The following is a 25,944-nucleotide window of genomic DNA, read 5'->3' as shown; positions in this document are numbered from 1 at the left end:
GTCTCCTGATTCATTCATTATCTCCTTCTATTCCATCTTTCATTCCAGCATAAAGGTCAGCTTTCTAAAGTACAAGTCTGATCATGTCATAATCTTTATATATTTTTTTAAGATTTTATTTATTCATGAGAGACACAGAGAGAGAGAGGCAGAAACACAGGCAGAGGGAGAAGCAGGCTCCATGCAAGGAGCCCGATGTGGGACTCGATCCTGGGTCTCCGGGATCACACCCCGGGCTGCAGGCGGCGGCTAAACCCACTGCGCCCCTGGGGCTGCCCATGTCATAATCTTTATATTTCTGAAATGAATCTCTTGTTGTCTTCACAAGCTGATTCTGCACAGCTCACCTCCCACTCTTGCTCTTCACCAATCCTCTATTTCTCAAATCTTCCACATCAATTTTCATTTCCTTATCCACTATGTTTTCTCATTTTCAATGCCTCTGCATACACATTCCCTATGTGAGGAGTGTCCTTTCCTCCCTAGCCAACTACTCAACCTTCAGGGGTGGTTCAGACATCCTTTCTCTCTTTCTACTATCCATTCTCCCTGACGTCTCCATGAACAGTTATGTGCCCCCAATCTGTGTTCTCTTGACTTCTTATGTTTTCGAGACAGAAAATATCTTGAGGACAGGTATTTCATCTTACTTTTTCTTTGCATAGCACCCAGTAAGTTTGCTAAATGAGTAAGTAAATAACTAGATGGAATGTCAGCAGATATTGACTAGGTAGCTATTGATTAAGCTCTGTGGCTCTGGGCAAACTAACTTCTCTGGGTCTCATTTTCTCTGTTATAAAAATGAAAGGGTTAGACTAAACCATCTAGTTCTAAAATTATTTGTTTCTTTGATAGAGTAGTATTATTTGGAAGACTTGAGATTTTCTTGCTTTATTGAGACAGGTCACCTTAAGAAAAATGTATGTGGAAAGGTACAAAGACAATTCTTGTCATTATGATAATATAAGGAACTGTTCATTTTGGGGTTATTAGTTATCATTTATGGTCTCAGTCTAGTTTCTTTCTGGCTTCAGGTGTTTCTGGGGTTGCATCTTTTGCTTAATAATTAATCTCTGCTATGAACTTACATTCATATTTCTCCAAAGAAATAGAGGACAAGCTGGATACAGAAATTGAATATAAAATTCAGTATTTTAACTCTAAATGGGTTCAACTTCTCATTCATTTTAGCTATAGTTAGAGGAGGAAAAAAAGGAAAATGATGGTATTGTGAGTTCTATGTGTCAGAACAAGAGCATAATGTCTAAAATAGACAAATGAAGAAAAAAGACATAAACATAGTATTTGGAAATATGAAAAAACACCCAGGAAAACCAAAAAGAGAGTTAAAAGTGTTAAAAAGTCACTCTGAAAAGCAGGATTGGAGATGAGAGGTAAGGTAGGGGAATCTTTGCTTTCTTATAGGAGCTCGTCTGTGTTTGCATAGTAGGATTTCTTTTTTAGCCATTGTTCGTTTGAATATATGTTGAGTCCTTTACATGTGCCAGGTACTAGACATTGGAAAACTGAACAAGACAGAAATCCATAATTTCGCAGAGCTTAGATCATGTCATGTTTTCAGTTTAAAAATTTTTCTGTTTACATTAGCCTTTTTTAAATTGAAAAATCACATAAGTAAAAGATTGCATTAATCATAAGAGTACAGCTTTAATGATTTACCTCAAAGTGAATACACTTAACTTAGGTGGTGCTCTAGAAAGAATGTTACCAGTACCCTGAAAAACCTATTTCAGGACCGTCTACCCTACTTCACTGTCATATGAAAGGTTTCACTAGGGGCGCCCGGGTGGCTCAGTCCATTGTGTGTCTGCCTTTGGCTCAGGTCAGGGTCCCAGGGTCCTGGGGTTGAGCCCCACATAGTTTCCCTGCACAGACGGGAGCCTGCTTCTCCCTCTCACTCTACCCCTCCCCCTGCTTGTTTGGTCTCTCTCTGTCAAATAAATAAATAAATATCTTACAAAATATAAAAATAAAAGGTTTCACTAATGACTTTAGGACTATATGCATGTTGAGTCCATAAGTCCACGTAGAAGTTCATCTACATAAAATTGAGAATTGACTGAATGAATTCATTGCTCCAAGGTGCTAATAATGAGCTTCACACAAGTATGAACTTGTGGTTAAAAGCCCTTAGGTCAGTTCACTTGAGACTTTAATCACTAAACAAAATATGTTAGTAAAAATATAAAACAAATCACACTTTCATGTTAATTTGTCATTTTTGAGTGTGAGTAAATTAACTCACACTTTATTCTACTATTTTTTATTGCCTAGAAGTCAAGGTCACTGACAAAGAGTCACGGGAGAAAGAAGTATTCACATCAGACCATATCAGACATGGAAGAGAATGTAGTTCATTTTTTTCTTCCTGTTCACTTTATACATTGACATCTGCATAAATTGAAGGATTTGTCTCTGTGAATGGTCAATGTGGAAATGCCTTCATAACTAAATTAAGGACTGAAGTTTCCCATATCAGGCCTGATTTTGATGCTTGTAAATCATCATTTATGTGTATGTGCAATTGGAAGGTCACCGTTGTGCTTATTTCTTCAAGGAAATGCTTTTCTTCCTCCAGACCAATTGTCACCATATCTGTAGAACCAAGCAAGTATTGATGGTTCACTTAATTAATCCTTTTCATTTAAAACATAAAGGAGCCCCCCCCCCAGCCTCCTTGCGGGTGAGGAGCCTGAGGCGGCAGCTGGGGGCTGGGGGGCGGCTCCGGGCGTGGTGGGTTCAGGGTCAGAGAAACAAGGCAGCTAGGCGAATTGCACAGGAGACTTTTGATGCTGTATTGCAAGAAAAAGCTAACCAATATCACATGGACCCCAGTGGTGAGGCCGTAGGTGAAGCTCTTCAGTTTAAAGCTCAAGATCTTCTAAGGACAGTCCCAAGAGCAAGGGCAGATATGTATGATGACATTCCTAGTGACAGCAGATACACTCTGGCTGGATCTGTAGCCCACCCTCGAGACACTGGGAGAGAAAGCTTGAGAGGTGATGTATTTCCAGGACCTTCCTTCAGATCAAGCAATCCTTCTGTAAGTGAAGACAACTACTTTCCCAAAGAGTGTGGCCAGGATCTGGAATTTTCCCACCCTGATTCCTGAGACCAAGTTTTTAGCCACCGGAAATTGGGACATTTCCGTTCTCAGGATTGGAAATTTGCACTCCGTGGCTCTTGGGAACAAGACTTTGGCCACCCCGTTTCTCAAGAATCCCCTTTGTCACAGGAGTGTAATTTTGGTCCTTCTGCACTGCTTGGGGACTTTGGTTCCTCTAGGCTGATTGAGAAAGAGTGTTTGAAGCAAAAAAGTCGGGATTACAATGTGGACTGTCCAGGGGACACAGACTCTGTGCTCAGGGGCAGTGGCCAAGCCCAGGGCAGAGGCCGAGGTCTAAACATCATTGACCAGGAAGGGATCCTTTTAGGAAAGGGAGAGACTCAGGGTCTGCTCCCATCTAAAGGGGGAGTTGGTAAACTTGTCACACTAAGAAGTGTGAGCACGAAGAAGGTACCCACTGTAAATTGTATTACTCCCAAAACTCAGGGCACCAACCAAATCCAGAAAACCACCTCAAGTCCTGATGTGACCCTGGGGACAAACCCAGGAACAGAAGATATCCAGTTTCCCACTCAGATCCCTTTGGGGCTCAATCTGAAGGATATTCGGCTTCCCAGAAGAAAGATGAGCTTCGACCTCATAGATAAGTCTGATGTTTTTTCAAGATTTGGGATAGAAATAATCAAATGGACAGGATTCCACACCATAAAAATGATGTTAAATTTTCTCAGCTTTTCCAGACGCTCTTTGAACTTGAAACCAAAACCTGTGCTAAAATGCTCTCTTCATTCAAACGCTCCTTAAAACCAGAGCACAGAAATTTTTGCTTTTTTACGATCAAATTTTTAAAGCACTCTGCTTTGAAAACACCCAGAGTTGATAATGAGTTTTAAAACATGCTTTTAGACAAAGGTGCTGTGAAGACCAAAAATTGCTTTTTTTGAAATCATAAAGCCTTTTGACAAGTACATAATGAGGCTTCAAGACCGCCTTCTGAAGTGTCACACCCCTGCTCATGGCTTGCAATGCCTATGAGCTGAGTGTCAAGATGAAAACCCTCAGTAACCCCCTGGACTTGGCTATTGCCCTGGAGACCACCAATTCTCTCTGCCAGAAGTCTTTAGCCCTTTTGGGACAGACTTTCTCCTTGGCCTCTTCTTTCAGGCAAGAGAAAATCTTAGAAGCTGTTGGCTTCCAAGATATAGCTCCCTCTCCTGCTGCATTTCCAAATTTTGAGGACTCTACTCTGTTTGGGAGAGAATACATCGATCACCTGAAGGCCTGGCGTCACCAGTGGGTGTCCATTTCAGGTCAAGAAAGCTGAACCTGAGCCTACCCAAGATGAAGAGAAAGTTGTTCCTCCTACCAAACCCAAAATTCAGGCCAAGTCTCTGAGTGGTGTCAATGATGCTGTCCCCCAGCGAGCGGATCACAAGGTGGTGGATACCATCGATCAGCTGGTCACTCGTATTGTGAGAGGCAGCCTATCTCCCAAAGAGAGAGCTCTTCTCAAGGAGGACCCTGCTTACTGGTTTTTGTCTGATGACAGTAGTCTGGAGTATAAATACTACAAATTGAAGCTGGCAGAAATGCAGCGGATGAGCCACACCTTGCCAGGAGCAGATCAAAAGCCAACAGCAGCAGAGTGTGCGGTCTGGGCCATGCTGTATGCTCGGACAATCCGGAGCCTCAAGAAGAGGCTCCTCCCAGGCCTCCAGCGGGGGCTGCTCCGCACTCAACGGCTTCGGGGCTGGAAGGTGAGGAAAGCAACCACTGGGACCCAGACCCTCCTCTCCTCAAGCACCAGACTGAAACACCATGGCCGGCAGGCTCCAGGTTCATTGCAGGGAAAGCTGTCCCAGCCAGATGGAAATGATACTGTCAAGGACTGCCCACCTGACCCAGTTGGACCCTCTCTTGGGGACCCCAGCCCAGAAGTCTTGGGCCTATCCCCCAAGCCAGCAGGAGCGGAAGTCTCTGAAGCTCCTCAATCCTCCTCTTCCTGCCCATCTGCCAACGTTGACATGAAGACAATGGAGACTGCAGAGAAACTGGCCAGATTTGTTGCTCGGATGGAACCAGAAATTGAACAATTCAGCATAGAAAACAGTACTGACAACCCTGACTTGTGGTTTCTCCATGACCAAAATAGTTCAGCCTTCAAATTCTATCGAAAGAAAGTATTTGAACTATGCCGTCAATTTGTTTTTCATCATCTCCACTGAAGATGATGAGAGCACTGATTCTCAAGAGAGCCCCCTTGATCCCATGGAAGGGGAAGGAGAGTTTGAAGATGAGCCCCCTCAGCATGAGGCTGAGTTGGAAAGCCCAGAGGTGATGCCTGAGGAGGATGATGAAGACGAGGAAGATGAGGATGAGGAGGGGACCGAAGAGGCCTCCACTCCTAGAGGGGCCTCCAGGCAACCAGGAGGGGCTGCTAAGTCCGAGGGCTATAAGGGCAGCCCCCCCCCCATGGCCTTGCACCTGCCCTATCACAGGCCACCTCAGGGGCCTGCTTCCCTCGGAAGAGGGTCAGTAGCAAGTCCTTGAAGGTTGGCATGATTCCGGCTCCAGAGAGGCTGCGTCTCATCCAGGAACCCAAAGTTCATGAACCAGTTCGAATTGCCTACGACAGACCTCGGGGTTGTCCCATGTCCAAAAAGAAGAAACCCAAGGATTTTGATTTCACCCAGCAGAAGCTGACCGACAAGAACCTGGGGTTCCAGATGCTGCAGAAGATGGGCTGGAAGGAGGGCCACGGCCTGGGCTCCTGTGGGAAGGGCACCAGGGAGCCCGTCAGCATGGGAACTGCATCGGAAGGGGAAGCGTTAGGTGCTGCCAGGCAGGAGCACAAGGAAGACACGTGTTCCGTCAAAGGATGATGCAGATGTACAGACACAAATGGGCCAACAAATAGTTCCAGGGTCTCTTCCATGAGGACAACAGGCATCCAGAAAGTGCTAACTCACCACTTTGGGTGCTTACTGTCTCTGGCTTGTTTCCATCACTGGAAATCATATAGAGAATTTTAGCATTTTTGGTCCTTGGTAAAACCTAGAAGACATTTGTGATGTTACAAAATGGAAGTTTTTGGTTTTTTTTTTTTTCTTTCTTCTTTTTTTTTAATCTAAGAAGTTGTGAATGTTGTTAATCATTTGGCAGTTACAATAAATGTAGAGGAGCCCCCCAAATAAATAAATAAATAAATAATAAAGGATATACTTTTATCAATATGTGAAGATTAATAAAAATGAGAATCCAAATTGAAGTTGCCATGCTCAAATTTAAGAGAACGTGATCATTTTTTCTATATCTGATTAAAATAATATTAATCTCTAATTCATAATTTTTGAGATCTACTTCCTCTTCAATCTGAAAATACAAATTCTCCAAAATGGTGTTCAAGAGAAAGGAAAGAGATGATATTAAAATTTGATTGTACTCCATTTTTTTAAATTAAGTCTTAATTTTTTAGAGTGGTTTAAGGTTCACAACAAAATGAGGGTAAGGTACAAAGATTTCCCATACATCCCTGCCCCTGTTTATGCATAGTCTCCCTGTTACCAGCATCTCCCATTGGAGTGGTACATTTGTTGCAGTTGATGAACCTACAATGAAACATTGTAAGCACCTGAAGTCCATAGTTTGTATATGGTTCATTCTTTATGTTGTGTGTTCTGTGGGCTTGGACAAATGTACAATGACATGTATCCATCATTATGATATCATACAAGAATATTTTCACTGCCCTAAAAATCCTCTGTGTTCCACCCATTCATTCCTCACTCCCTACCCCCACCATCACACTTCATTTTTAGTGAAGAAATCTATAGTAAATCAAACCTCTTTCTGATGCCATCTAAATGAAAGACTTCAAACCTTGAGAAAACTTATTGAATTGGTTTTTATGTGGAAGTGGAAGTCAGCAATATCTCATAAGGACTTTAGTTATAACATGTAAGGTTTTATCTAATTTACTATAATCTTTAGAGAACTTCTATAGCTATACAAATTTAGATTCACCATATTTTATTCTACTATACTATTAAAAATTTACTTAGAATGGAATCTGCCATTTAATATATATGACATTTAATTATAATATGATTAGAAAATCTTCAAAACATCTCTTTGATCCTATAAATTTTAATCATCTATGATTAAGAATACAAGCGTAGGCAAAGTTTGATACTTGTGGAACACATTAGAATGCATTCTGATCTTTTTAAAGAAAATCCCAGTCCTCCATAGTTGCAGTGGATATGATACAGCAAGAATTTATATGCTGCTCTCATACAGGGAAAGAGGTTATGTTTACTATGTTTTATTGATTTTAAGAGGTATGTTCCCCTCCTCCCCCAGTTTAACATCTTGACTTAACTATATGCATTTGAGATTTTTCTAGGTATCTCTGTTATTGGTTTCTAATTTAATTTCATTGTGTTTAGGTAACATATCTATATCCTTTCACCTCTTTGAAATTTATTGAGACTTGTTTTATGGTCTGACATATGGTCTGTCTTCATGAATGTTTCATGTACACTTGAAAAGAATGTGTCTTCCACAGTCATTTGGAGTGTTCTATACATGCACTTAGTTTTAATGATGATGTTGTTCCTACATTTTCTATATCTTTACTATATATCTTTACTACTGAATATGATGTTCTATTGATTTGCTTTCATCAGTTACTGAGAGAGGAGTGTTAAAAATGTTAACTATAATTGTAGACATTTGTTTCTCCCTTTAATTCTGACACTTTTGCTGCTTGTATTTTGAAGCTCTGAATATATGCATACACATTAAGATCATTACTTCTCTGTGATGAATTGACTCTTTTATTCTTAAGAAATGTTTCTCTTTGCCCCTTGTAATATTTCCTTTCTTGAAGTCTGTTGTATCTGATATTTTAGTATAGCCTGCTTTTTTATATTTAGTATTTCCATGGTATAACTGTCATAACTTTCCATCTTGATACTTTTAAACTATTGGGAGTCTTTAATATTAAAGTGTAATATTAATTTCTGTAAGAACCATATACTTGAGTCTTGTTTTTGTTTTTGTTTTGTTTTGCCCAGTCTGATCATCTCTACCTTCTTTTGGTCTGTTTAGTCCATTTCCATTTAATATAATTATTGATATTGTTGGGCTTAAGCTACATCTTGGTCATTATTATTTACTTGTGCCATCTGTTCTTTGTTTTTTCCTCCTTTCCTGCATCTTTTGAATAAGTTTGTTTTTTAAATTCCATTTCATCTCCTTTATGGGCTGTATTTTAAACTGGTGACTTTGGGGATTATAGTATGCATCCTTGAGTCAACCATAAATTAATACTTTTAACATTTCATATATAATGTAAGAACTTGACAGTGGTGTACTTCCACTTGTCCTTTTCCCTTCCTCTGTGCTATTTTTGTTACACATTTTACTTCTGCATATGTTATAAAACCCAAATTATACCATATTTTTTTAATAGCTCACAAGAAAAAAGTCTTATATCTACCCACATTTTCATCATTGGCATTTTTCATTCTTTCATGTAAATCCAAATTTCTGTCTGGTATCATTTCCCTTCAGCATGAAGAACTTTCTTTAACAGGCTGCAGGCCTCCTGAGGATGAATTCTCTCAGCTGTTGTTTATTTGAAAAATGTCAATTTTACCTTAATTTTTAAAGGTTATTTTTGAGTATAGAACTGAACACTAGGGGATCCCTGGGTGGTGCAGCAGTTTGGCGCCTGCCTTTGGCCCACGGTGCGATCCTGGAGACCCGGGATCGAATCCCACGTCGGGCTCCCGGTGCATGGAGCCTGCTTCTCCCTCTGCCTATGTCTCTGCCTCTCTCTCTCTCTCTCTCTGTGACTATCATAAATAAATAGAATTTAAAAAAAAAAAGTTTAGAACTGTACACTAATTTTTTTTTTCAACATTTCCATTATTGTTTCTGATAAGTCAGCCATCATACTTATCATTATTCCCCCTTGTCCCTGGGTGCTTTTAAGATTGTTTTCTTTAGAATAAACTTTTATCAGTTTGGTTGTGATATGACTAAGCATGGTTTTGTCTTTATCCAACATGGGGATCTTTGAGATTCTTGGATCTATGGTTTTTTTTAAAAAAAAACAAATTTGGAAAATTCTTGGCCATTGTTTCTTCAAATATTTTTTTTCTCTCTCTTTCTAGGGCTCTAAGTGACACATATGTAAGACCACCTAGTATTGTCTCATAGGTCACTGAAAGTGTCTTAATTTCTTTTTGCCTTTTTTCTCTGTGTTTCAGTTTAGATAGTTTACATTGACTAATATTCAAGTTTTTTGATCCTTTTCTCTATAGTGTTTAATATGCTGATCAGGTCACCCAGTAAAATCCCATTTTGATTTAGAATTTTCCATAGGTTCTTTTTCTTTTTTATTTCCAGTTATCTTCCAAGATTCCTTATCCATTTATTATGTTCATCTTCTCCTTTATATTCTTAGACGTATTGCTATTAACAGTTTTAAAGTCATTGGTTGCTAATTCCATAATTTGTGTCATTTTTTTTCTTTTGAGTCATATTTTCTTGCTTCTTTGCATGTTTTATCCTTTTTTGTAGTACATTGTGGGTACCACATTGTAGAGTATGTATTTTTGTCTTCCTTTATTGAGTGTTGAGTTTTGTTGTAATAGGCAATAAATTTACTGGTGAATCATCTGGTTTTATAAAGTTGGGTTTAGAGTAGCCTTTATTCTAGAGTATGCCCCTTATTCCCATAGCATGGTCTTTTCTGGGGTCACAGGTGAATGCTCAGATTGTTCAGTAATATCTCTTTATCTCTTTGCCCTGGATGATTGGAACTTCAATGTTTCTCATAAGTTCCCAAAACTTACGGAATCTCTGTTCAGCTTTTAGATCCCTGGCAGCTGTTTTTCTAGTAGGCTTGGTGGAGTCTTGTCCTGCACTAATACAGTTTAATATGTATTCGTTGAGTAGAGGTCACTCGTATGCAGATTTCTGAGCCAGTTTGTCAGTGTAAATTACTCATTTCTGACCCCTGCTGAGTGGGATTGCTGTTCTCTGTTTCAATTCTACTTCCTTGTATCATGGTTTGGGACATACTCTGTCAAAAAGTGAATTTAGAGCTCACCTCAAGTGTTGCCATGTCCAGTGTCTGCTATTATTGCTTCAAGTATTTTGTATAGTTTTACAGTTAGTCAGGCAAGTTTAATAATCATTACTCTGTCTTGAAGCCAGGAGTCCACATTTTGACAAATCTGAAATTACAGCGTTTCCTACTATTAATATAATATCAATTTTTAAAAGTACTTACAATTTACTAATTTGATGATACAAAAAAGCAAAGCTTTTATATCTACTTTTTAGGCATTTATATCCACTTAAGAAGATGGCAACTATATAAAGTTAAATTGTAGTAGAGCAGTATGTTGTCAAGTGTAAAATAACCAGTACACATAAGTGTTGTAGCCCTTATGTGGACTGCAGAGCTATAGGTTATGGAGTAAATACAGGGTTTCTGGGCAGGGGTCAGATTTGAGTCGAAGCTTGAGGAGTAGGTAATATTTAAGTAAGCGAGATGGCATTTCAGGATGCAAGGCTACCATGAACAAAATACAAGGTGGAAATGAGCAAGGCACTTTTGAATGCTCAGTCTGCTTATAATAAAGGATATTGGTTAGGATATAGAAATAGATGACGCTTATAATGTGATTTAATGCAATATAATAAGCTGAGTGGTTGAGGACTGTTGGGTTTATAAGGGTGAATAGTAGGGAGGCTACTACTGTCAGGCAGAACTGAGGCAGTGAAAGCTCAAATACAAACAGTGGGAATGGAAAGGATGGGCAGATACAAGAAATAATACAAGGAAGAAATCAGCAGATCGGTTATTTACTGAATATGTGTGAGAGAGGGAGAGGGAAAGGAGGAAAAGGTGACTGAACTTTTGACCCTGAGTACCTGAGACAGTGATTTATTGGCAGAAATTAGGAAGGTAAGAGCAGGGCCATTGCTGTAGGAATGATTAATTAGTTATTAGAGAGTTGAAAGTATTAAAAGCATTATATTTTGGTTTTTAGTGGTATCACTGCCTAAAGCTAATAGCAATGTATTAATATTTACATTTTGAAGGTTTTATACTGCTAATTTTATTTCTGTTTACATCACAGTATTTTTGGCTAATGAACTTGTTTCCTTTGTTTTATTAGGAAATGAATAAGCAAATACAGCAAAAATGAGTACAAAGTGGGGGGTGGGGGCTGGGAAGTAGGTTCTGAATAGGACCCTAACAAAGAAAATGTAATTACTGAATTACCAAGATTACTAACCCATGCCCTTAAACACTCTCCTTTTCCTGTGACACTTACCATGTTGCGTTGCTTTTGCCTATTTGTCTTCCTCCTTACTAAACTGTTGCATTGGTTAGCTTTTGCTGTGTGAAAAATTACCACAAAGCTAATTAAAACACAGACATTTGTTATTTCTCTCAATTTGGTGGACTCTCTAGGTTGTATGGTCTGGGCTGGCTCTGCTGATCTCTGAAGACTTTTATTTAACATCTGATGCTGTTTGGTCTAGAGGGGCCTCCAGTAGGACCTCTCTGCTCCACATGTCTCATCATCCAGGGGGCTAGCTCGGGCTTCTTCACATGGCAGCAAAGTTCCAAGAGAGCAGGAATGGTTGTTGCAAGGCCTCTAGAAGCTTGCATTTAAAACTCATACTTCTATCTCATTCTGTTGGTCAGAGCAAGTTACAGGCCTTCCAAGATTCAAGGGATGGAGAAATAGATTTTACTATTTGTTGGGTGGAGTTGCAAAGAATGTTTGGTCATTGCTTTCAATCTACCACAACTGTAGACTCTTGTATACTTTGCTCTCTTTGGTAATTGACACATAGGAAGCCTAAATATTTTTTTAATGAGTGACTAAATTAATGAAAGGAGGAAAGCATTCAAGGAATATTTCAATATACCTTAGTTTTAAAGATATGCATACTTTTATTATACCATTAGAGAGTATGGTGTTTTCTATGGACATATTTTAGAAAGAGTCTCTAGATTCTCCTCCTATCCTTTATAATTAAACAAGGAAGATATTTAAAACAAAACAAAATAAAAAGCAACTATTGCTTGAGCTATGATTGTTTGGTATTTTCACCTTCGCATTTTATTGTCTCAGGAAGAACTCACTTGGATGTGTTGTCACAGTCCTATTCCCCTTCTCAGGCTCTGCTATAGGTAGACTAACTCCAACCTGAACATGCAGGAGACCAGGAGCAAAGATGCTGTATTAAAATTAATAAAATTGTAAGTCAAGGAAAAAAATCATATCTGCCTCTTAGGTGAATGAACGAACCATAGTCTGTAGAGTCAGGTTAGCTAGCATTACTCTGTCAACCTCAGCAAATGACTTAATCTCTGTAAATCTGTTTTCTCATCTGGGACCATATTTCTCAGGAAATATTGTGAAAATTAAATTGTGAAGCACTAGCTATAATTCCTGATTTATGGAAGGTAATCAGTGAAGTTTTAGTTCTTTTTGCATGTGAACCAAAGTACTGGCGTATGAAGGCATTCATCAGGGTTTCTCTTTTGTTGTGTTATTGACATTTGGGGTCAGATATTTCTTCATTATAAAGAGCTGTCCTGTGCATTACAAGATGTTTAGTAGCATCTCTACCTTCTACACATTAGATGCCAATAGGACCATCCACCAGTATGACAGCTAAAAATGTCTCCAGACATTGCCGAATGTCCCTAGTGGCAAAATATGCAAACATTTTATTCAACAGTTATAAGGATAGGGGTAAAGAAGAATGTGGCAATGTACCTACAATGTAGGATAGGAAAGAGAAGTACTTGATTCTTCTCAAAATGCCTAAAACCCTTACTGTCTTTTATTACTCTTCCCATAAGTTAACTTATTTATTATGCTCTAACAAAATGGTTAACATTTACTGTGTGCTACTGGCTATGCTAATAAGCTTCCCATGAGCTAATATTTGAATGTTGTGTATGTATCTGCCATCTATTAGAGTGGTATTCCATTATGAACAGGAACCTTATACCAGCTCCAGCCACAATGTATTTGTATTTATGAGGTAGCTATTCTACATTGATTAAATTGGTTGCATTGTACCCAAATAAAGCAATAAGGAACTGAAAATGGATGGAGGTGTGGAAAAAGATGGAAAATGAGTTTATACAAATCTATCTAAATGTGATAGATTACAAATATTGATTTAAAAAAAAACAGCTATCTTGAGAAAAGTAAACCCACCATTAATTTTTCTTTCATGATCACTAAACCAAAATATCAGAAGATATAAATAAATATCCCCTTTAAAGTTAATTTTTTTCTATCATATTTATTATGAAGAGGATTCCAGTAGTGTTTAGAAATTTTTCACTTACTCATACTTCATGTTTTATTCACTATATGTCATTAATTGTTAAACATGTTAAACTTTTAAGTTCAGCATGGCGTTTGATTTTCTCTTTTTTCCTTAAAAACATATATTTCTAATTACATATATGAGTTAGAAGATTAAAACAGGGGAATCCCTGGGTGGCTTAGCGGTTTGGCACCTGCCTTCAGCCCAGGGCATGATCCTGGAGTCCCAGGATCGGGCCTGCTTCTCCTTCTGCCTGTGTCTCTGCCTCTCTCTCTCTCTCTCTCTCTCTCTCTCTCTCTCATGAATAAATGAATAAAATCTTTTTTTTAAAAAAGAATTAAAACAGGAAGGTGTAACTTAGGGAGTAATAGTCTCCATGTCACTATATATGGATCTGAATTATTTTTAACAGTTACATAATATATAAGGTGTAAGTGTAGCATAATTATAATCAAACAATCTGCTATCAAAGAACATTTAGATTGTTGCCAGTTTTTTGCAACAATGCATATCCTTGTACTATTTTTTTTTTTTTTTGCACACTTGCTCATCTAGTTCTTTAGTACAAATTTCTGGGAGTAGAATTGCAGAGCAAAAAGATAAATGTCAGTTGAATATTTCACATTATATGTAGTACACATGTATCTGTGCTTTACAGTACACTTTCTCCAAAAAATTTCTCTATCTGGATAAATAGCCTTTATATCAATTTATTATTCAACAAAGAAATAGCAAAAAGTCACTCTTTTTCCTGTAATTTCATCCTCATTGTTGTCCAGGATGAGGTATTAAAGTGACACCTAGTTGGTGTCTGTACAGCTGAATATAATCTTGAAAATAGAGACACTGTATCTCTCTGATTCCCAGCTGCATCCTCTGAATGACCTAACATTCTGTTTTTCACACTGCAGATTGTCGCTCACTGGTGGGTCATAAAATCAATGTGTTTGAAAAGTTTGTTTTTTTTCTTTTTAATGAAATGTAATAGAATTTTAAAAAGTATGTTTTCTTACAGTGGACCCTGATCAAAAAATGTGAATATATCTAATCCTAGAAAATTCCTCCAGATATAAGGAGGGAAGTGGCCTTGGTCTTGCTGCCTTCACTTAGAACTCTCTGTGCCAGCCTTTGATGTCAGTAGTGAGATTGTCACAGATGTGTAGAAAATAATCCATTAGGCATTTCATATAGAACTTGTCACATATTTCGAATTTAGCCAGTTATAACATTATGCCTCTCATGTGAGAAATACAAACAATGTGCTGGAGAAGCTGTTTTTCTTGCTAGCAAGCCACATTTTCTATTTCTCTTTCCACTGTGTGAAAATTTTCCTGAAAACCTCACCCTTGGGGGAGAGAGATGCAGAGAGCTTAGGCCCATCTTCTCACCAGTCAACCCACTATCTCCCTTTCTGTTTCAAGGTCCTTCCTCAAAAGCACAGAACTGTGCAAAGGGAAAGTGAGAGGAAGGGCTCAGGGAGCTGGGGGGCATTAGGGGCTTTCCCTGGTCTTTCCTAATCCTTCAGTTCTGAAGGCTTAGTTGGTATTTCAATTTTTTGAAATAAAACTTGCTTCTACAATTAATGCAAATAATTCTCATTGATTCATCCTTTCTAAATAATTCCTGGTTTCTTTTGACATTTTATTTTTAAATTATGATTTAACATTGACATCATTCTGAGGGTTACTGTTACTCTAGCTCTTCTTTATGGTGCATTTAACTATAAAAGTTCAGATTTTAATCACCACCCACGTCTCTCTTGGGCTACTATTGGACTTTTTTTTAAAGATTTCATTTATTTATTTGACAGAGAGAGAGGTACAAGCAGGGGGAGCAGCAAGCAGAAGGAGAGGGAGAAGGAGGCTCCCCACTGAGCAGGGAGCCCAGTGTGAGGCTCAATCCCAGGACCCTGAGATCATGGCCTGAGCCAAAGGCAGACAGTTAAACTGACTGAGCCACCCAGGCACTCCTGCTGTTAGGCTTTTAAAACTGATCTTTTGGCACACGTTTGTGCATAAATCATGGGGATAATATTGGCAGGAGGACTGTGTTTAACTGGGTAGTGTAGTGTGTCTAGTGCCTACATATTCATTAAGGTTTTAACTACATTAAAGATCATGATAGGAATCCTGTGGCAGTTCTAAAAAAGTAAATTAAGTTTGTTTTTAAAATCTAAGTGAGGACCATTTTATATTAAATCCATATATTGGGCAGCCCAGGTGGCTCAGCGGTTTTGCATCTGCCTTCAGCACAGGATGTGATCCTGGAGTCCTGGGATTGAGTTCCACATCAGGCTCCCTGCATGGAGCCTGCTTCTCCTTCCTCTGCCTGGGTCTCTGCTTCTCTCTCTGTGTGTGTCTCTCATAAATAAATAAATAAAATCTTAAAAAACAAAAACAAAACCTTCTCACTTTACAGATGAGGAAACAGAGGCCACAGTGAGTGTCATTGTGTATCCAGAGTCACACACCCAGCAGCAGGAAGAACTTTGGAGTTTTGAATGACTTAATTCCTTTTTTTACTGCATCAGGGCAATTTTCTTTTTTTTTTAACTGCTTATCTTAATTGATTACTGTTATTTGTCAATCTTTAGCAGTTTCATATTTTAGACAAGTATTTCTTTCAAATCTGCCTAGAGTTCTTATCCTACAGAATGTACCTTTCAACCTTCCGCTACAGGTGGACACTGATCTGTATCCCACTAGCAGTCCTCACAAGGCTTGCTCACTCCTCATCAGGCACAGAGGTCTCTGACAAGAGAGGACTTCATTTGAAGTCAGTGTCCTCTTTGGAGGATTTTGTTCTTACTGGAGATGTATTCATTAGGGTAAAGGCTAGTCTGTTTTAAGAGAGGGACCAAGCAATATTCTAGGTCAAAGAACAAAGAAATTTCTTTCTTTCTCATATCATCGCCAGTATTAGCTATTATTCATCATCATCTGTGGAAGAAGCTGGGTCTTCTTCATGTCTAGGTTTTATCCAGCAGCAAAGAGAAAAAACAAAAACAAAAATATGAAGGAAGCATGTCAAGGGCCTTATGCCCATACCTGAAAGTGGCACACAAATGGTTTTGACATTCCATTGGTGAGCATTTCACCAAAGGAAGTGGAGAGGTATACTCTAGCCGAGCAGTCACATTTCCAGCTACAGCTCCTATCACCGTGCAAAAGGAGAGAACAGATTTTGGCATGCAATTAACATTCTCAGCCCAAGTCCCAAGGCCCTTGAGTGCTTTATAGACTTCATGAAGAAAAAATAAAGAAAAAAATTTGACTCAGAAATGCAGTATAACTGAAACTAATGTAAAATCATGTGTCAACTATTTTTCAGTAAAAAAGAAAAGAAAAAGTTATTTCAGGAATTAATATTTGCTTTCAGCCTTTTTTGTCCTTTAGTCTTTCGTGTAAATAGATCTAAAATTTGATCTAGATAAATTTAAATAAAATCAGCTATATTTAAAGTAATAATAAGGATATTTCTAAAGTAAGTAAATCCAAAATGATATGTGAATTTTAGACACTGTTTTTATCTGGCCATGTGGTTTTTCACTTTTCTCAGGGCCTCTGGGTAATTGAAGATTGCTAGGGCCTGCAGTATGTTAGTATCTGGCTGCAGTTGTTTAAATCTGAGACTATAGCCTTGATAATAAGGATTCTTACAGTTTTTCTCTGCCACTGTTTTAAAAAAGTTTTATTTATTTTAGAGAGAGAGAGTGTGTGCACACACAAGTGAGAGAAGGGGCAAAAGCAAAGACAGAGAATGGATCTCAAGCAGATTCCACTCTCTGAGTATGGAGTCCCAACAGGGCTCAATCTCATGACCCTGAGATTATGACCTGAGCCCATACCAAGAGTCACTTAACCAACTCAGCCACCCACCCAGATGCCCTTCTGTACCACTTTGACAGTGGCAGGAAATAGCTTACTGCAGTGGAACACACTAAAGGGCAGAGCATGGCACACGGTGGCTGTCCTCCCCTTGTGCTGTGCAAAGCACTGACCAGGCCTTCTGACAGCAGGAGGACCTTCTCTGAGCTCCTCAACTCGAGCAGTGAGCAGAAAGCTTGAGTACTGTTCTAGGACCATCACTGAATTCATGAAAGGTTGGAAAATAATCTACACAAAAAGCTAAGACTAAATCCTTGAAGTCTAGATGGTGACAAATAGAAATGACCTCTAAGAATTTCAGTACATCTGACTTTTATACAGAAGGTGAAGATTGGTTGCACCAAACTCCAGGACACTGTTGTGAGCTTGACAGAGTTTTGGATTATACATGAATGGTAATTCCTTGATTGTGCAGTTTTCCTGCTGTTAGATTTAGATTCCAAAAAGGAACTACTCTTCTAAGGTTATGCCTCTTCTTAAGATCTTTTAAAAAAGATTAAGGTTGGTTGTAATGGAATAATATAGTGTTCTCCTGCATGATGGATTTCTTAAGTGTCATTCCATTCTTAAAGTTTTGTTTTGTTTTGTTTTGTTTTGATACACAGCTCCAGAATGGCAGAAGACGATACATATTTGGGAGCGCATGAGCAAGTAAGTATTATAATCTCACTGATAATTTTTTGTAAATGTATTCATACTTTAAAATATATAGAGGCAGCAGTAGTATTTATCAGAAAAATTCGAACGTTGCTAAAAGTTTATTTTAAATTGTTTTTGCAGTTTCTGTGTCTCTCCATGTGAGGTCAGAGAGGACATGTTACATAAAATGAGTAACTTAAACCCTCTTATCACACACACGACTGCATAAAAATTATATATGCTACAAGTCAAATGATAAATACCATATTAGTTTCCTAGGGCTCCTGTAACAAATTATCACAAACCAGATGGCTGAAAAAAATAGATATATGGTGTGCCTACATTGCTTAGTCAGTTGGGTGTCTGACTCTTAATTTGGCTCAGGTCATGATCTTGAGGTTGTGGGATCCAGCCATGTCGGGCTCTACGCTGGGTGTGGAGCCTGTTGGGGATTCTCTCTCCCTTACCCTCTGCTCCCTCCCCCTCTCCTTCTCTAAAAACAAAGCAAAACAGACAAACAAACAAAAACCAAATATATTCTCTCACAGTTCTGGAGACTAGAAAATATCAAAATCCAAAATCCAGACGATGGCAAGGCTGGTTACTTCTGGAAGTTCTGAAGGAAAATCTGTGCTAGGCCTCTGTCCTACCCCACTGGTGGGTGTCGGCAGTCCTCAGCACTCCTTGGCTTGCAGCTGCATTGTTTCTGCAGACTCACCTTCTTTGCTATGTGTCTCTCCTGCATCACTGTCTCCAAGTCTCCCTCTCTCTTCTCTTATAAAGTCCCCAGTCATTGGACTTAGAATCCACCCTTCAGTATGTCCTTATCTTGACTTGATGACATCTGTGAAGACCTCATGTCTAAACAAAGCTACATATGTAGGCACTGGGGATTAGGACTTGAATGTCTCTTTGTTGAGGGAAGTACAATATTTAAAACTCATCTAATGATGAGACAGATTAGTGTAGTGCAAAGACCTTTGGTCATAGAATTCAGATATCTTGATGCAGGTACTGGCTGCTACTGATCAGCTCATAAAATTTGAGGAATCACTTGTTCCCCCACCATCCCACTTTTCTCATTTGCAAAATAGGAATGCTAGCCCCACACTCACAGGGGTGTTGGAAAGACTGAATAGGCAATGAATGTGTTTTGGGAACATAAAACTATTCATTATAATTTTATTTTCACTTGTGAAGGGATACCTCGCGTCCTTTTTCCCTCTTTCTTTTTTTTTTTTATTTAAAGATTTTATTTATTTATTCATGAGAGACACAGAGAGAGAGAAACAGAGACACAGGCAGAGGAAGAAGCAGGCTCCATGCAGGGAGCCCGATGCGGGACTCGATCCAGGGTCTCCAGGATCACGCTCTGGGCCGAAGGCAGCACTAAACTGCTGAGCCACCCCGGCTGCCCCCTTTTTCCCTTTTTCTCCCAGCTTTTTACTTTGAAAAACTTTAGGTCTATAGAAATATTGAAGGGATGCCTGGGTGGCTCAGCAGTTAAGCGTCTGCCTTTGGGCGTGATCGACTCCCACAGTGGGCTCTCTGCATGGAGCCTGCTTCTCTCTCTGCCTGTGTCTCTGCCTCTCTCTCTCTGCGCATATCTCATGAATAAAATAAATAAAATCCTTAAAAAAATGAATTGTCCAACAGATCTCTTTTTGATTATTAATATTTTGTTTCTTTCCCATTCCTCCTCCTCCGTATATATACACATGCATACATATGTATGTATTTTATATGAAATGTATATTAAATGAACCACTTGAAAGCAGCTTTCAGACTCTAAGGTAATTACAATAGCAATATTAAACTTTTAATGTAATGATTTTTAAGAAGTATTTAAAATACTGAGATTTATTCATTCATCAGCTATTTATTGAGGCATTACTATGGATTACCAGAACACTGGCTAAGAAGGACTACAAAGTAAGTGGTACAGCTGCCATTCTAATAGGAGAGACAGAAACATAGTTTCTATATAGTGGTAAATGCTGTTGTACTAGTTTGCACAGAATGAGCTAGAAATGTTGAAAGGTATCACTCTATTACCTGAAGAGAAGAATGGGGTTATGAAGGACTTTCCAGAAAAAGTCTATGTAAGTTGCAATTTGTAAGATGTAGTTTGCTAGACTAGACCAAGAGAGCGAACGCTAGGTATGAGAAGACCCTGGTCCAAGATTCATAATCATTTCACATTAAAACTTTAATGGCAACCACCTAAAAAAAATGGATTTTCCAAATTTACACATGCAAATAATCAGTCAGAAAAATAAAACCAAAAGTGAAATACTTTTTAAGGGATCTGTATCACTTCTTCAAATAAAATAGACTTGTGTAGCATTCCTTACTCTTGACAATATTCTGATTTATTTAGAAAGTAAGCATTGCTTTTCACATTAAGATGCTCCTTTTGCATTTTATTGTGCAAATGGTCTATAGGATCAATCTAGGAACATTTTCTTTGATTACAGCATAAAAGATATTTGGCTACTCATATTATCTAAAACCCATGTCTTACCTTTCACTTTTAATGTGCTATCTCGAACATTTGAAGGCAGACTCTAGCCAGCATTAGGGTTGTTCTGCTTGGTTTTAGACCATGCTTTCCTGTCTATACACAGGAAATCTTATCAACAGGAGATGGTCCTTTATGCCACACAAAAGTAAAACCTGCTGAAAACATTCATTTCGAGAGTTTTTCTTATGTGGGCACTTTTGTGATCATCAGCAACAGGGGTGCGGTACGATCAGATATTTCCATTTTTGAGGCGAGAGGTCCTTGAGGTAGGAGGGTTTTTTTCTTTTTCCCTTGTCTCAAACTTAACAGTGTATATTTCCTGAAGTTTACATGTCCTCAGCGAAATATCCTCAGTGTTTTAATGTATTCCGGAATTTGCTCTCCAGCTGTGGCCCAATACACAATGCAAGCTTCAGCACACAACGTGGCTTCTGTCTTTCTTGTCTGAAGTGGACTGTGTGTCTCTCTCCTGAGACCAGTGCTCTGCCCTCTCCTCAGTGATTTCAGCCACCTGCAGGACAATAGGGAAGACATTTTTTTGCTAGGTCATCTCTTCTGAGACTTGTGAATACTCTCTGTAAGGTGGGGCCTGTTTCTTATAATACCATGTTTTTTGATTCCTATATTTCCTTTACAGTGAACTATGAGTAGTGTAGATGAGCTTCACTCTTCAGCATTGAAGTGGAGCACATTTACTGTTCCTCAATTGAAAATTTGCATACCTCACAACTGGATCTGAAATGTTCTTTATTTAAACACTGTTTCTTACTCTTAATTTAACTAGGCATATTAGGCTCTTAGGTTTCAGGAACCTCCAATAATATACTAATTAAAAAAAAAAAGGAGTAAATCATAATGCTGGTTTTTGTTTAATACCAGCTCCAGCACACTTACTAACTAGCATATCATAAAAAATGAAATATGGCTAGTTTTTGTGCAGTCCACAGATGTTTCAAACAGATGACTTATTTACATTGAAACAAATGCTTAGCTCAGAAATATGAATTTTAAGCCCTGAATGAACTAAATGGAAAGAAAATTTTCTCTTGAGATAAGTAATTATTAGTAACTTATCAAGATAGAATATATAAATCACTCAATACATACTGCTTGCTTGTTAGTTCTCTGTTGCTACTGTAACAAATTGCTACAAATTTAGTTACTTAAAACATCACAAATTTATTTTCTTACAGTCTGAAGGTCAGAAGTTTAAAATCCAGGTGTTGGCTGGGCTGCATTCCTTCTGGAGGCTTTCCTGTCCTTGCCTTTTTGAGCTTCCAGAGGTGGCCTGCATTCCTTGACTTGTGACCCCTTCATCACATCAACCTCTTATTTTCATCATCATACCTCCTGCCATTCATTTTGATCCCCTCCACCCTTCTTACTGGGCCCACTTCGATAATTCAGGATTTGCTCTCTATGTCCATATTAAGATTTTATTTATTTCAGAGAGAAAGAGAACATGAATGGGGGAGGGGGAGGAGGAGAGGAACAAGCTGACTCCCTACTGAGCTTGGAGTGTGATGTGGGGTCTCGAACCCAGGACCCTGAGATTATGACCTAAGCTGAAGTCAGACACTCAACCGACTGAGCCACCCAGGCACCCCTCTGTCTCCATATTCGTAGTTTAATAACATTTGCAAAATCCTTTTTTGCTATATGAGATAGCATTCAGAGGTTCTGGGGATTAGGATGTAGTTGTCTTTGGCAGGGGGTCGGGTGGGGGGGGGGCATTATCCAGCCTGTCACACCCACTAAATTCCAGGTATTTTGCATTGTGCTAGGTAAGTACAGGTGAAAAAAAAAGTGAGGGAGCTCAGTGCTCATTTATATCTTCTGCTTCAACTGTAGGTTATATTTTCAGTTTTTTGGTAAATTGCTCCAGGGTTTATGCTTAATTCTTACAGGCCTTGAAGTTGTATGGCTAGAGTTGGAGTTTCTTTTACCATCATCAAATATTTCTAGGATTTCTAGGACTATATCCCCATGCTCATATTTTTGAGAGTACAGCTTTATTTTTTTTTTTAATTTTTATTTATTTATGATAGTCACACAGAGAGAGAGAGAGAGAGAGAGGCAGAGACACAGGCAGAGGGAGAAGCAGGCTCCATGCACCGGGGGCCCGACATGGGATTCGATCCCGGGTCTCCAGGACCGCGCCCTGGGCCAAAGGCAGGCGCCAAACCGCCGTGCCACCCAGGGATCCCGAGAGTACAGCTTTAAATCATTCATTCAAAATTAAATTTAATTCAAAATTAAATTTAATTCAAAATTAAATATCCCCTCTGTGATCAACATATACTGGACCCTGAAGAAATATTAGTAAGCAAGCCACACTGGGTGCTGGCTTCTGACCTTTCTTCTCAAATTCCTTTGTCACATAAACATGGCCCAGACATGTACAATTCTGTACACATGAGAATTTGGCTAAGTCTCATGAACGTGTTTTTAAAATCCCGATTTGAAATATTTTCAGATTTTTTTTTACTTTAGTTTTTGTTCCAGTAATTGTTTTAGGTGTTTCAACTTCAAATATTTAATACAATGTCAGAAAAATAAGGATCAAATTAAATTTTCTTTTTTACAGATGTTTCATTTGGATCCTTTGACTCATACAATATTTAATCCAGAATTATTTCAACCAGAGATGCCACTACCCACAGGTAAGAGCACTCTTCATCCCTGTTGCTCTGTCATTTATTTTGCTTTTGCTTTTTTCTAAATTTGAGATTTGCTAATAGTTCTTTTAAAAAGTCAGTAATATGCCAAGAAAGGAAATGGTGCTATATGTTTTAAAAACCAACTGGACTTTTTGGAACTATATTTGCACAAAGTGTTCCACCCCACTTACTCATTATCTGATTTATATAATTGTTAGTGATTTCTGTGAGGATGGCGCGGAAAGACTTTTTTACTGGTAGCATTTTCCTTTTCACCCAATCTTTTTAGCTTTCGGATTCTTTATAACTCCTGTTTCCTTTATCCCAGATCCACATGAGATATTCTGAACTTCTCAGATCTATTCCCCAAACATTTATTTGAGTCTCTTGTGTGCTGTCCAGTATGCCAGGTACTGGGGAAACCAAGGTTATAAAAGTTTACAAAAATCCTAAAAATCATCTCTGTAGAAAAATCATCTTTCTAAAAACCTTTGACTTCATATTCTAACCAATTGGGTGGAACTCATGATAATCATCCTTCCTTCTAACATGACTGTATTATTACCATGGACAAATTGTTGAATCTCATATGAATGATTTTTAAATCAGCTCATTTAGTCTCTTTTTATTTATTGATTTGTATGTAAGCTTTGTGTGATGGCTCTTTTTATGTGCTCCTCATATCACCAGTGAGACTTAACATATGTTCTGAAGCAGTATGAGTAAATTACGGAAGAAAAACAAATTATGGAAGAAAAACAAAGTTTTGTATTTGGGGCATCTGACTGGCTCAGTTAGTAGAGCATGCCACTTTTGATCTAGGGGTTGTGAGTTTGAGTCCCATATTGGGTGTAGAGATTACTTTGAAAAAATTACAAAAAAAAAAAAAAAAAAATCCAGAGAGTTTTGTAATCACCAAAGTGGACATCAGGTATTCTATTTACTGTGGACTTGTTTGTCCTCATTGGGAGATTTCATCCAGTTTGTATCATTCTTGTTTGAAATTATTATTGTTACTCTGGTACCCACTTTTCATTTTTTTTAGATGAAAATATTCTGCATTTTTATCTGTATTATGTATTTCTAGGAATTCTTGGGAGGGAAAAAGCAAATCTGCTATATGTTCACCTTCCCTAGCAGAAGTCGTATTGCTGAGGCCTTTCTCTCTTTACTCCACATAACATATTTTGTGGGCTGCTGTAAGTGAGGTCTCATGAAGTGCTGTCCAATCTGAGCTGTAGGTCAGCTTCCTGTGAACAAGTAAATATCTTGGTAGCTTCTGTGTTTCCTGTGAACTTTTTATTCTGGGGTTCAAAGTTCTTTCTTAGTATCAGTGCTTTATTGAAAGCCTAAGAACTTGGTTCTGCCCTCAGAAAGCATAAACATTTCCATTTAATGCCTTGTAAATTTCAAACAGTACCCTGAATAGACGTTTTTATTTCATCTAATTAAATAGATGTTTTTATTTCATCACATTTGTGGAGGTTGAAATAAGATTATCAAAAGAAACATCTCAGTAAATATTATGTGGTCAGAGCTTCACATTGTAGAAATAATTTTTGCCATAATATTTGAAAAACTCTTAAAATTATACCTTAAAATCTCATATCCGAATTATTACCTCATCATTTTTATTATTATGCTTTCCCCTGTCTGTTGTAGTGGTATAGTCCAATTTTTATGATCCAGGAAGATATATAGATGTTTTATTCACATTTTAAAGGGGTAGAGAGGTTACGTAAACCAATATTAACTTGTAATTCTCATTTGGACTGTTTTATCTTCTTGAAATCTGAGACTATTAGTTCTACTACCTGTTGAAAACTCTATGTGATATATACAACTTTTAGGTCTGTAACATTATATGTACTGTAAGTTAAATTTCTCTGTGTAGTAGGATGTTACTTCATGGCATAGAAATGTGGCCAAAAGAAAATTGGCATTAAATTGAATACATGCATATTAAATCTAATTTTCTAGTTGACTTAACTTTTGAGTTTATTCCCTAAAAGAGTAAATGGCCCCATTTCAGTAATAAAATTCCAAAACTTTAGAATTTCATGTATTTAAATGAAATTAAACCATACAGCAAAAATAATAGGAAACCTTCAAGTATTTTTAGAAGAGTTAATAAGTGAGAGGCTTGGAGTTTAATGTAAACATGATGTAACTCTTCTGTATGTTCCATGACATACAAAAGTTACTTTTTTAGAGGCCTCTCTTCTTGATTTTAGCATCCTAGAGGGAATGTTTTTATGAATAGATCTGTTACATTATCACACAAGTTATATTAGTTGTGTGAGAATATTTCTATTTCTAAGCAGTTTTATTTCCTTACCAAAAATTAAATTCTAGCCATTTTGGGGAATTTTTAAATTGGAATTTTTTTTCTAAAAGTATTTTAAAGTATCCAGGGATAAATTTCATATAGGCAAGAGAAGATAATTTTCTTAAATTATATGGCATTGCCCAATCACTACCAATTTTTCCTTTCTTGTACATGTTTTGTACAGTACATTTTTCAACTGACTTCCTTATAAATTTCAGTCATTTTTCAACTGACTTCCTTATAAATTTCTTACATAATAATAGGAAATAATTATACCTTTGTTTCCTCCAGTTCTCTAGCCTTATGCTGATTCATCATAACATTGAGAAGATAAAAATAAATTCTCTCTTAAGTTTAAATATTTGTAAATTTATTTATCTAAAATAATATGAACCTCTGTTATCTAAAAGAATGAACTTCTGGCCAAGAGA

The 25,944-nt window shown here is 37.9% G+C and overlaps 1 protein-coding gene and 1 pseudogene across 2 annotated transcripts in view; both read left to right on the top strand.

The window, feature by feature from the left end:
* Positions 1 to 25,944, top strand: part of NFKB1 (nuclear factor kappa B subunit 1) — a 119,189-nt gene that overhangs the window by 8,461 nt on the left and 84,784 nt on the right. For both annotated transcript variants that reach the window (XM_072755556.1, XM_072755557.1), the window contains exons 2-3: positions 17,967 to 18,012; positions 23,112 to 23,187. In XM_072755556.1, the coding sequence (XP_072611657.1) occupies positions 17,974 to 18,012; positions 23,112 to 23,187 (115 nt within the window). In that variant the 5' untranslated portion in view covers positions 17,967 to 17,973. The remainder of the gene's footprint in view (positions 1 to 17,966; positions 18,013 to 23,111; positions 23,188 to 25,944) is intronic.
* Positions 275 to 6,124, top strand: LOC112908368 (SURP and G-patch domain-containing protein 2 pseudogene; annotated as a pseudogene).

This window comes from Vulpes vulpes, chromosome 4 (assembly GCF_048418805.1).
Source record: "Vulpes vulpes isolate BD-2025 chromosome 4, VulVul3, whole genome shotgun sequence".
In the NCBI taxonomy this organism is placed as follows: domain Eukaryota; kingdom Metazoa; phylum Chordata; class Mammalia; order Carnivora; family Canidae; genus Vulpes; species Vulpes vulpes.
This window is presented reverse-complemented; position numbering and strand designations above follow the sequence as displayed.